This window comes from Chenopodium album, chromosome 8, assembly GCF_948465745.1.
Source record: "Chenopodium album chromosome 8, dcCheAlbu1.1, whole genome shotgun sequence".
NCBI classification, from domain to species: Eukaryota; Viridiplantae; Streptophyta; class Magnoliopsida; order Caryophyllales; family Amaranthaceae; genus Chenopodium; species Chenopodium album.
The window spans coordinates 10,697,852-10,711,301 of NC_137841.1; the positions used below are offsets into that span (position 1 = coordinate 10,697,852).

The 13,450-nt window shown below is 35.7% G+C and overlaps 2 protein-coding genes across 2 annotated transcripts; both read right to left on the minus strand.

The window, feature by feature from the left end:
• Positions 1-8,188: 8,188 nt before the first annotated feature.
• Positions 8,189-10,214, minus strand: LOC145642729 (uncharacterized). Its single transcript, XM_081693906.1, has 4 exons — positions 9,841-10,214; positions 9,271-9,687; positions 8,311-8,610; positions 8,189-8,198 (listed from the first exon to the last, which is right to left on the minus strand). Exons 1-4 carry the CDS (start codon positions 10,212-10,214, stop codon positions 8,189-8,191), a joined length of 1,101 nt encoding a protein of 366 aa, XP_081550032.1.
• Positions 10,215-11,881: 1,667 nt separating this feature from the next.
• Positions 11,882-12,559, minus strand: LOC145642730 (uncharacterized). Its single transcript, XM_081693907.1, has 2 exons — positions 12,197-12,559; positions 11,882-12,103 (listed from the first exon to the last, which is right to left on the minus strand). The coding sequence occupies exons 1-2, from the start codon at positions 12,557-12,559 to the stop codon at positions 11,882-11,884; spliced, it is 585 nt and encodes a 194-aa protein (XP_081550033.1).
• Between the last annotated feature and the right edge of the window lie 891 nt (positions 12,560-13,450).

Below are 13,450 nucleotides of genomic sequence, written 5' to 3' on the forward strand. Positions count from 1 at the left end.
ATCGATAATTGCAATTCCTAAATCAATTGTTCGTGTCATTAGCAATTACAATGCAATCTAGCATAATTCTCAAGGCCTAATCGAATTACACACATGCAAACCTTCACTAATCACTTTAATCTCAACAATAAATTAACACTATTCCCAAATTAATCACAATTAATCAGTCATACAAGTTTCACCCAATTCCTAGCCAACAACTACTCAACTATCATCATCTATCAACAATCAACTAAAGAAATCAAGAATCAACAATATAACAAGAACAAATACACTAATCAAGCCATCAAACATCAAAATCAATCCAAACAACACATGAAATTATACAAAGCAATAAGGTGAGATCGATAGAGTTAAAAATGCTCATTGATAATACAGAAGACCTTTAACACAATTGTCACACTTGTATCTTCAATCTCTCAATCACCATTGAAATCCTTCACTTTCTCTCTCTAAAATCTACTCCTAATATAGTGAGAAAAACTCCTAATATAACCTAATTCTAGAGAGAGACTATTCTAAAAACTAAAGTATTTCATCCCTGAAGAATAAAGAAGGTCGTACAATATATATACAAAAGGAGAAAATAAATGAAATCGTAAGTAAAACCCAGAAACCCGCGCCCGTAGGGGAGAAAACCCCCAAGCCCGCGCCCGCAAGGCTAGGCCTGCGCCTTTGGGGTGCCCGCGGCCTGCCCTCTCCAAGTTCCTGGTAGAAAATGGTTGCTAAGAGGCTACAGCAGCCCCGCGCCCGCGGCAGATTTGCAGGACCAACTTTGGAAGGCTGTAACTCACAATCTAAGAATTGTATGAAGGCGTGTAACCTATCATTGGAAAGATCTTCAAGTCTAGTTTCTAACCCAACTTGAATCACTTCAATATAATCTATAGAACTTGCGATATTCGCCAAAACAATGCACAAAGGTCCTTTTTGATATTTTGCCAGCCTTCGTTTTCCTTTGTATCTAACTCAAATTCAATTCAGAAAAGTGCATATCGATCCTAGTGGATGCTATTTTCAATTCCCATGCACGTAGCCCGTGCTGCTGCGCTTCTAGGAGCTCGGGCTCGCTTCCTTGACGCTCGGGATCGCCACCTCGGAACTCGAGTTTGCGAAGCTTGCTTGGATTGGCTTGACTTGCGTGCTTGGCTTCCCTAACTTGGCTCCGGTAAATTCCTTGAATGCACTTTAGATCCCTCCTTGATTATTAAATTCGCGGGAACTCAACGTACCTACAAAACAAGACAAAGAAACGGAGAAGCAAGAGAAATAGCCGAGAAATGAATAAAATGATAAGAAAACCATTAAAAGCACGCATTTCTCTAAACTAACATAAAAACACACAAATTGAGCATTATTCTCTAAAAATATTACATAAACGACTAATAACAAGCATAGAAATATAAAGAAAAAATAGCCTAAAGGTGCCATAAATGTCACGGATCAGAGGTACAATTTCTCAAGTGGTGTGTAGCGTAATTCATACTCGAGCATTTTCTTGCTTAGGTAGTTGATTGCATTTTCTTTTCCTTCTACTTATTGAGCAAGCATAGCCCCCATTGTCTCTTTAGTGACTATTAAGTACAACCTAAGAGGAATCCCTAGAAGGGTTGGTGCTAATACGGGAGGATTTTCGAGATAGACTTTGATCTTTTCAAAGGCTTTTTGACACTCATCGTCCCATATTACTGACACGTTCTATTTTAGTTTCTTGAATATTGGTTCACATATTGTTGTTAGCTGTGATATGAACCTACTTATATATTGCAACCGGCCAATAAATCCTCGAATTTGTTTCTCGGTTTTAGGCGGTGGCATTGACATAATCGCCTTAATCTTGGTTGGGTCTATCTCTATTCCTCTAGAGCTTATGACATATCCCAAGATCTTGCCTGATGTGACTCCAAAAGCACACATGGATGGATTCAACCTCATGCTGTATTTTCTAATCCTTTCAAAGAACTTTCTTAAGGCTACTTGATCTTAAGTTGAAATAAGAATTTTAAGCAGGTTTGAACCTGGGGATGTCATTGGCATTGAACTTCTGTGAAAGAAGCTCCTTGTCCACTGAGACCCCTTGTGAACTAATGCCCTAGAACTTGTAGTCATTGAGAGCTTGTTCAAGCTTTCTACCATTCGTTGCATCTGTAGTTGTCTTGCATGGTCATTGACTTGAAGAGCTATAGTCTTCTTTATCATTTCAGTTACATTAGCCAAGTCTTTCCTAAGTTCATTGACTTCTTCTTGAGTTTCCATTTATCCTCTTAGCCTTTATCTTTTGACGAATTGGTTAATAAAAAAGAGAGATTTAAAAAAAAGTGTTGTCCTTGATTAGCTGGCCTTTCTTTTTAACCAAAGTATTCTAAATTAAACCATTTGTTTTAATGACTTAACTCAAATTGTCTTTGATTTTATAGGATTTTTTTTATCAAGCTTAAGGTTTTCTTTAAAAGATCAAGCTTAAGATTTAAACAAGCATGATTTAATTGGAGGATTAATATCTGACTTACCCCCATAAAATAAATGACGGAAAACACGCGTACACAAAACTCTCTAAACATGGTCAATGTGAAACATACATAAAGTGTGTGCTTTTAGTAGTGAGTGAAAGTGGCATGCTTTAACGCTTGTGTATAACCATGGGACTATGTGCTTAGACTCGATTAAGGACTAGATATATATTCTGATTTTTAAGAAATTGGTTAATTAGACTCAATGTGAGGACTCGAGCAGTAAAAACTAGATTGTCGCTGAAGCAACAAGACTGTGGCCATACGCTAAGACCCAGCGCGATGCGACAGTGTTGTAGCATAACGTATGACATTAGCGTGTCGCGCAACATTCCAAACTCCTGCGCCATTAATGGAGTAGTAGTCTGGGTTTGTTTCCAGTGTTTTACGCTAAAAGGACAAGTCTATAGTCGTACTAAGTCAAGTTTGATCAATTTTTTTTAGACTTATATTAATTAATTAATTAATTAAGCAGAGTCCTTTAGTCATTTATTAGTTTATGTAGACGCATTCACAAGTTAAACAAACATTTAGTGTAAGCACAAATTGGTTATTCACAAGTAGTCAAGTAAGCACAATATGATGCAATATACTTGCAACCTAACCATGGCTCTAGCTCTCTAAAGTTAAAGGATATGGGTTAGACAAAGAGGGTCCATAGTTACGAGTCCTATGCACCTCGCGGAAGACTTACCTTTGGTAGGGTTGACGCGAATGGATGGGACCCCGTGAGTTAAACTTGCTTCCACGGTTTGCCTAATTCAACAAACTCGGATGTACCCTTCGTTTCCACGAGCGTTTGATTGTGTAGATGGAGCGTGAATTCCCATAGGGTTATGGCCATATGTAGAAAACATATAGGTTTAGAAAAGTGAGAAAAACTCAATTGGGAAGTAGAACCGAGCGAACATTACTAGAATCGGTCGAAACAAAGAAGGTAGATTTCTGGCTCGGTAATGAAGAACATGGCGCAGGACAACAGGGCCTCTCGCCATAAGATAGCTCTGTCGCCAAATGACATTCCTGTCGCACAGCTATCGCATGACGCTGGCTCTTTTTTCGAGGCGCCGGTTTCTACATGCCTCAGCAGCTTTCTGTTCTTTGAATTTTCCGATTTTTCGTAGCGTTTTTGCGATCCTAGTTTTGAAAGATATTTCCCAAATTTCCTACCTATAAAAATCCTATGTTTTTGACGCATTACGGATGGTGTATCTAATGCGGACCTGTTTTTATGCATATGTCAATAATGTCAATCAAATTTACGCTCAAGAATACTTAGAACTTTTCGAGTCTCATCAACTCAATCTAAATTATTGCCAAAATAAATTTTAGGAATTAAAATAGAATCCTCCTCAATGGATTTGCCAAAAAACTGTAGGGAATATTTCAAGCATCCCACACTTGAACCCCACTGTGATCATACACTTAAGCATGGTAGCATCCAAAGGGAAAGGAGGTAGAGGGAAAGAGTCGCCAATAAGTTTTAGGAACTTGTAAACCGCTCACCTGGTGAAGATTACACCCCTTCATGATCAATGAGATCGCTAACTCCATAGTGGTCTGGAACCATGACTGGATATTTGGGGACAAAGGTACAAATCCAACCTAAAAGAGATTAGACCTGGCCTAAAAGTAGGCCTTATTCTTCTCATATTCATGTACGCTTTCTGACTAACATACAATCAATAGGTTAACCCTAAACATGTTTATTCTATGTTGGTTGAATATTAATGCACAAACAAAACTATTGTTGGCAATCACATGAATTATAATCATATTAGCCTAAACAAGATTATTAATTATCTTATTAAGTGTGATTACAAATACAAATTCCCTTTAAACATGCATAAAAAGCGTGATCAAGCAATAACAATATTAATATATCAAGCAACAATATAACAATTACACAACAATCATCATCATAATCTCAATAAAGCAATAATATATTAGCAAGAGCCTAGACATGATACAAACAAGATTAATAACAAATACTAGCACGTCAATAAACAATTTGATCAAAGATTTATCCCTAACATGATACTAACACGACAGAAGAAAGAATAGGAAGCAACCTAAACATGATACTAGAAACACACGTGATATTAGAAACATTAGTTAATACCCTAAACATGATAATAGGAATCATAAAGACATCCTAACATGTTACTAGGAATTAAAATAGTTAAAGCATGATTTCTATATCAAAAGAATAATAGAGTAATTAAATTACATACTTCGATGCCTCGTATCTCTTTCTAATAACAAAATACACACGTTAGTAACTTCAAAGAAAATATTAAATAAAGCAATTGAATAAAATAATTGAAATAGAGATTTGAGACCAAACCCACAGAAAATAGCAACCTTTCACGTATAGGCGAATGCAACTTTAAACTTAGGTAGGGGTGTCTAGGACTTGTGAATGTGGAATTTTGTGAAAGCGAAGGTTTAGAAAGAGGGAGAAGAATAAGCTTCTAGCTTTTAGATAGTTAAGGATGATTATATGATCGTTAATGAATAAAAATGGGGAAATACGACCCCTATTTATAAGAAAATAGAACGGAATCGATATAAAAGAATAAGAATTTGAATCGGAATAAAACTGACCAGTGTCGCCAGCGAGAAATGACAAGCATCATGAATGGCGACAGGCTCTGTCGTCTAGCGACAGATTTGTCATTTGGCGCTAATCAAAAAATAAAATGCGCTTTTGTATGGAATCCTCTTTTTAATATGATTAAGCAATTTCAATTTCGTTTTAATTAATTTTAAATCAGATTTTATCATAATAAAACACTAATTTATTTCAAACCAAATTCATTATTTTTCTAAAAAGATTAATTATCAATCCTATTGCTATTAAAACTCATAATAACCTTCTATACTATCTTAGAAGATTAGAATTAATCCTAATACTTTTAGGAATAATAATTAATGGGCCCTCCACTAGATCATTGGGCCATAAAACCATTTTAGACCCAATTAAGTATTTTGACCATAACTTCATCATTATTCATCGGAATTGGGCTTATAATATATCATTGGAAAGCTCTTTACGATCTCGACCCAACTACACTATTATTAGACCCTTGTCATGGACCAAGATAAATTGGACTAGCTATTTTCATAAAATAAAGTAGATTTTTGAAAGCAGAAAGAAAGATTTTATTAAAACGACCGCATCATAAGACTTTTCACACTTTCACCTGATTCGATAATCAAGCGACGTGAAAAGTATTCATCACTTTGTTGGGATTTTGGGGAGACACATTTGGGTGTCTACACCATTATATTGCAATAAACTGAATATGTATTGCTGATGGGCGTTAGAACGGTCGCACATTCCACACTCAATCAAACACATTTATTAACAAACACCCTACAAACCAAGCATAATGATAAGTAAGAGTTCGGTCCACAAGGAAAGAGATTTGGTTGCTAAAGGTCTTAACACTTAAGCTAATTTGAAGTCTATTGTCAATCGGGGTTCATCAAGTAGACAAAAAAATTATGATTATAAATCGATGGATTAAAGACACTAGATAGGGAATGGGATCCACTCAACCAAGGCAATTAGGCAAACAGGGAGTAAAATAGACAAGGTATAGCAAGGACTATATGTAAAATCAACCTCATGCAATTAGAAAACATCTCACACTACTAAAGTTAGATTTCTCATTAGCCTAGCAATAGATGATACATAATCAAATTGCAATAAGTAATGACATACTCAATTTACATTCCCATGTCAAACCAAGCATATCATGCTATCAAGCTCCTAAGTCAAGGGTAGCTAATCCTATCATGAAGAACTAACAAGCAATCTCATATAAAAATTTTAATTGCAATACAAACATCAATGCTTCTCCCACCTTTTCATAGTTAACCCAAAAGGCTGAGCTTTACCCAACCTCTAGCAAGAAGACTACTCATAACTCATGCTTATCAACATGAAAACAAATATTAGGGTTCTAACTTCTTCGATAATTAGGGAAAAGTGAATAACAATTAAAATAACTACCATTCAATAACAAATTATCAAGAAGTAAGAAGATTTAAATATCATTCAAGAACAAATAAAATCAGAAATTTAATGGAGAAAGGTAAAAGAAAACTACAAATTAAAGCTTGAAAATTTTGAATACAAATTGCCAAATCTTAAGGATAAATCTTGAAACCAACTATTATAAATGATTAATTTGATGAAAACTAAGCTAAATTAATGTTTCAAACTAAGAGGAGTTTCTAAAAACTAGGCTATTTATGTCTAGGTTACAAATAAATTAAATGGGAAGTATTTATACTCCCCGAAACACATAGGGAAATCCGTAAAAAGAAAACGGATTCCCAGCGAAGAGCGCCCGCTTCACGGCTAGGAGCGCCCGCTCCACGACCAGGAGCGCCCTCTCCTGTGGTGTAACACCCTAGAAATTCCTTTATTTTAAAATACATGTTTTTCCCTGTATAAAACTTTAAATAGGAATATCTAAGACATTACCGCCACCATGGAAACGAATAAGGCAAACATCAAAGATACACAGCGGAAGACTAATTTTTAAAACCTTTCTAAAACAAACCAACTTGAAAAGTTAACCAAACAAAAGTAAAGTTAAAACCAAAATAAATGAAGTAAAATGAAAATCAACCTACAACTTGGAACCATTAAAGGCCCTTATTAAAAAACCAAACCAAATCAAACGAAATCGAAAACTTGATGCTAGCTCCACATATAAATAATAACATAAATAATTAAACAAGAAACTAATAGAAACTACATGATTCGCTCTTTACTCATGCCCCGTCACTAACATGCTTCAATATCTGAAAAGCTTATCTCTACTTGTCTCCACTACTCTCCATTAAAAATGGGTCATCATAGGGCTAAGATAATACGTATTCTGGACAAAGTTGATTTTCCTCATAAGTGGGATTTTATACCCCTTCTCTACTAACCCTTTCCCTAAATTTTCCTCTTTTAATTTTCCTTATCCCTTCCCTAATAAAATTTATTAAAATCATATTTTCCTAACATAAACCCCAACTTTTATAAAATAATTAATTCAATAAACTTTTCCTTTTTATAAAATATTTGCAAACTTATAAAGAATAAATAATTAAAATATCATAATTAAAACATTAAAATTATTTAAATACTTTTACAAAATATATATTGTAAATAAAATACGTATAAAAATACAGGGTTTTACAGTCTACCCCCTTAAAAGAAGTTTCGTCCCGAAACTTGGGAAAACAAAATTCAAACTTTTCGTTACTTTGTATAACATTGTTGTACTTTTTGTCATACCTTTACCTTATTGTGTCTGTTTGAGAGCACAATTACTCAAAATACTTGATAAAAATTGTGCAAAAAACAAAAAAAATAACTAAAAACATAGGGAAAAAGCACGAAATTCTACAGCATTCTACCCCCCTAAAAGAAAACGAGTTATGCCCCCAAAACTCAACATACCTGAAACAACTCTGGGTATTTCTTTTTCATTTCATCTTCTTCCTCCCAAGTGGCTTCCTCATATTCTTAGTTAGACCAAAGTACTTTCACAATCTTAACATTTTTATTGTGTGTACTTCGCATTTTACTGTCAAGAATCTTGACAGGTCTTTCTTCATAAGTTAAGCTTTGATCTAACTCAATGGTTTCAGGTTGTAGCACATGGGATTTATCCCCTCCTGAAATTGGGACACATGAAATACGTCATGTACTTAACTAAGCTCCATAGGTAAGGATAACCTATAAGCTACCTAGCCTATTCTTTGTAGTATTTCATATGGACCAATGTACTTTGGGCTAAGCTTCCCTTTCTTCCCAAATGTCATCACTCCCTTCATAGGTGACACCTTCAACAATACTTTATCACCAACTTTAAACTCTTGTTCTCTAAGCTTCAAGTCTGCGTTGCTCTTTTGGTAATCTTGAGCTGTTTGAATCTTGGCTTGAATTTCTCTTACTTGCTTTACTGTATCCTCAATCTTTTGACGCCCTAGAATCATTGTTTCACTTATGTCGTTCCAACAAATTGTAATGCGACACTTCCTCCCATACAAAGACTCAAATGGAGCCATTCCTATGCTCGCATGATAACTGTTATTATAGGAAAATACAATTAAATCCAAGCTGTCTTCCCACCCTCCTTGGAAGTCTATAACACAAGCTCTTAACATATCTTCCAAGGTTTGAATGGTTTTCTTGGTTTGTCCATCTATGGCAGGGTGAAATGTTTTACTCAGCTTAAGTGTTAAACCAAAATTTTCCTATACACTTTTCCAGAACTTTGAAAGAAACCTGGAATCTCTATCAGACACAATATCCTTTGGAACTCCATGTAGTCTCACAACATGTTTGATGTAAACTTTCGCAAGCTGCTCCATCTTCCAAGTCTCCTTCATTGGTATAAGCACTGCAGATTTTGTAAGTCTATCCACTACCACCCAAATGGTGTCATTTCCACACTTTGACTTAGGGAGGCATGTCACAAAATCCATTGAAATGCAGTCCCACTTCCATCCGGGGATTTCCAATGGCTACACCGCCCCTTGGGGTCTCTTGTGCTCTATTTTCACCTTTTGGCAAGTTAAACACTTTGCTACAAATTCTGTAACCTCATTTTTCATTCTAGGCCACCAAAACATCTTTTTCAAATCCTTATATAGTTTATCCCCTCCTGGGTGTACTGAGTAGGGTGTATGGTGACCCTCCTCCATCAACTTCTTTTTTACTTCCTCACATTTCTGTGGTACACACCATCGACCTTTGTCTCTTAAACTCCCATCCTCATGAATCTTAAAGTTTGTAGCTTTTCCTTGTTTAATTTTCTCGCGAATCCTATCCAACTTCACATTTCCTTCTTGGTTTGCTCGTATTTTGTCTTTTATTATTGGTTGGATGCTTAAACTCGCTACAATACCGGCTAGTACACCCCATTCTACGACATCTAAATTTAACTTCATCATTTCCCTACACAACTCATTAGCTACTACTAATGTGTTTAGTTCATGACTAGTCTTACGACTTAGAGCATCTGCAACGACATTGGCTTTTCCTTCATGGTATTGTATATCTAAGTCGTAACCCGTTGTGTACTCTAACCATCTTCTTTGCCGACAGTTCAGGTCTTTTTGGGTGTAAATGTACTTCAAGCGCTTATGGTCTATGTAGATTCTACACTTCACCCCATATAGGTAATGACGCCAGATTTTTAGTGCAAAGATAATTGCAGCTAATTCTAAGTCATGAGTTGGGTAATTCATTTCATGGGTCTTTAACTGCCTCGATGCATATGCAATCACCTTTCAATTTTGCATAAGCACACACCCTAAGCCATTCTTTGATGCATCGCTATACACATCATACACCCCACTATCATCTGGCAACGTAAGCACTGGTGCTGTGACTAGTTTTTGCTTCATCAATTGGAATGATTCTTCACACTTATCATCCCACTCGAATATCTTATCCTTCTTCATCAGGGTAGTCATAGGTTTAGCAATCTTAGATAAATCCTTAACAAAACACTTATAATACCCTGCTAAACCTAAAAAACTTCGCACATCAGATACTGTTTTGGGTGTAGGCCAACTCTTAACAGCTTCAATCTTGACTGGGTCTACTTCTACTCTATCCTTAGACACAAAATGACCAAGAAATGCCACCTTTTCCAACCAACTCACACTTAGAGAACTTTGCATAAAGACTATTTTTTCTTAGTGTTTTTAGAATTGCTCGTAGGTGTTCAACATGCTCTTCTTTGCTCTTTGAGTACACCAATATATCATCTATGAATAATACCACAAACTTATCCATAAATTGATGAAATACCCTATTCATCTAATCCATAAAGATTGCTGGAGCATTTGTTAATCCAAATAGCATAACTGTAAACTCGTAGTGTCCATACCTTGTCCTAAATGCAGTTTCAGGGACGTCCTCATCTGCAATCCTCAATAAATGATACCCAGACCTCAAATAAATCTTTGAAAACACTGTAGCACCCTTTAATTGATCAAACAAATCATCTATTCTTTGTAGAGGATAATTATTCTTTATGGTTACTTTGTTTAATTCCCTGTAGTCAATACACAATCTCATACTCCCATCTTTCTTCTTCACAAATAGAACTGGTGCTTCCCAAGGGGAAGCGCTTGGTCTAATGTATCCCTTATCCAATAAATCCTGTAATTGCTCCTTTAACTCACTCATTTCTGCAGGTGCCATTCGATATGGTGCTTTAGATATTAGGGTTGCTCTAGGAACTAAATCTATGGTAAAGTAAATTTCCCTCTTAGGTTCCAGGGATCTCATTTGGAAATACATCCAAAAATTCATTGACTACTTCTATATCTACCGGTTTAGTCACTTGCTCATGATCCATATTTCCAACACTACAAAAGTATACTGGATGCCCCTTCTTCATGTACTTTGCCAATTTAAGCACTAATATTAACCTTGGGAACTTGGTTTCACTACGCATCCAATAAGTCAATGACTCATTCTCTCTTGTGATCATTTTCACTTTCTGCGATCGACAACTAATCTCAGCATGGTACTTACTCAATTAATCCATTCCCAGAATGAGATCAAAGTCACTCAACAAGAAGTCAATGAGGTTAGACAGGAATACTTTCCCTTCTATTTTTAAAGGCACATTTCTAAAGGTTTTGGTACATTTCACTACCCCACCCGTAGGGTGGTTATCGGTAGATCTACTACTTCTACTGATTTTAATCATTCTTTAAGTTTTGAAACAATACCCTTAGAAACAAAAGAAAAAGTTGCACCAGAATCAAACAATACTTTAATAGGAATAGAGTTAATAGAAAAAGTAGTAGTGATAACATATTTCGTGGAATCAACCTCATGCTTGCTCATAACGTTAAATTTCCCTATAGCTCCACCTCTCTGTTGGTTGTTCCCACTGTTATTATTATTGTTCTTTACTCCATTCTGTTGTGCTCCCTTATTCCCTGTAAAGTTGTTGTTATTGTTACCTTTAAAATTTCTCTGATTTACTCCAGAATTATTACTGTTCAGCCTGTTCCCATTGGTATTCTTAGAGAAACACTCATACTCCCTATGCCCAAATTTATTACAAGCGCGACATGCAACCAAATTGCCTTCGCAATCCTTCCCAGGGTGATTGTTTCTACACCTTTTGCAAAAATAAGTCCTCCCATTCTTGTTATTTCCTTGGTTATGGACTCTAAGCCCCTCCATTGTTATTATATCCTCCTTGACGATTGTTACCCTGGAAGTTATTATTGTTGTGGAAGTTATTGTTATTATGGTGGTACTTTTGCTTCTTAAAGCCGTTCTGGTTTCCCTGTTAATTACCAGAAACTTGCCCCACTTCCTTCCTCTATTCTCTTTCTTCTATCTCAGCAAACTCCTTCTTTTTCTTCTCTTCCAATGCGTAAAGGTGTGCGGCCCTTCCATATACTTCAACAAAGGTTTCAAACACTTGCCCGCACATCTTTAACTGCAAATCAGTAGTCAAGCCACTTTCAAACTTTCTAGCTTTTGCCTTCTCTATAGCAACAAACTCTTCAGCAAAACGGGACAACTCAATAAACTTGGTGTACTATTCAATAAATGAGATCTTTTCCATCGTAAGGTTTGAGAACTCCTCTGCCTTTTGCTTCTGTAGGAAACTAGGGTAAAACTTGTCTCTCACTTTCTCTTGGAACTTAGTCCAATTAAATCCAGGTAGTGCTCTAATTGTAGCTTCGCTTTGTTTCCACCAAAGGTCAGCTTCACCCCTCAGATAGTAGGTAGCACAACCCACCTTAGAATTCTCTGGGAATCCTACCGCTCCAAACAGTTTCTCTAACTCCCTCAACCAGTTTTCCAGTATGGTAGGATCAGGCTCCCCTTGATAGGTTGGTCGTTTACTTTGAGCCACCTTCTTAAAATGCTCTCCCTTAGCATCCCCATTACTAGTTGAGTTCCTTGCCAGTTGTTGGGCAACTGCTGCCAATTGCCTCACTACTTCACTAAGTTCATTTCCATCATTGGTAGTACTTCTTCCCCCTGCCATCTTTCTTCTCCTGAATTAAAAGAATAAGGTTCTAAGTTTAATATGGTTTTGGTTAGCTCCCAAGTCATATGCTCATCCATTAATTAATTACCCTTAAATCATAAACAATAAATTTGAAGCTAATAATTTGGGGTAATAGTGCTAAACTTCCCAAAATTTGTAGCTTAGCAATTAATTATTGATTGCTAACCAACCATACATTTAATAAAGCATCACGTAAATAAATAAAAATAATTCCCATGAACCCTCAAGGCTTGAATCTATGAGTCAAATTCAATTGCAGTAAGGTTTGCAAATTTGGGATAGCAATACAAGATTGATAAATCGGAGATGGAACTATTTGTTGTGATCGAGACGAATTAAATTTGCAGAAAGAAGTAAAGAAATAAAGTGGAAATTTTATTGACGTAAAGAAAGAATGAAATACTGAAATATAAATGAGTTTAATTACTTATGAATTTTCATAAGTTCACTGAATCTTTGTGGACATGCCACTTATTAGTAGACTACGAACAATGATAATGCTGAAAATAAACTATGAATTTTTTAATGGAAATAAATTTTAGGAGTCTAATCCTTTCGAACATTGTCTCTTTTGTCAGTAGATTGCCTGTAGCTAGCACGATTAATTCACGTAGAAATTCCAAGCATTAATTCACGTAGAAATTACATCGTAATGTCGTTATACTTATTTAATAAAATTCGTGAAAAGGGTACGAAAATAAACAAGATTCGCCTTCGCTTAATTGATCAACCGACAATTATTTAATTCAATTCTTATCTTTATTTAACGCAAGATACTATGTGGAGATGATTAATTAATTATTTTAAAGGTGATCAAACAACACTAATTAATTAATTAAAGTTCTTTTAAACAAGAAAATAAAGGTG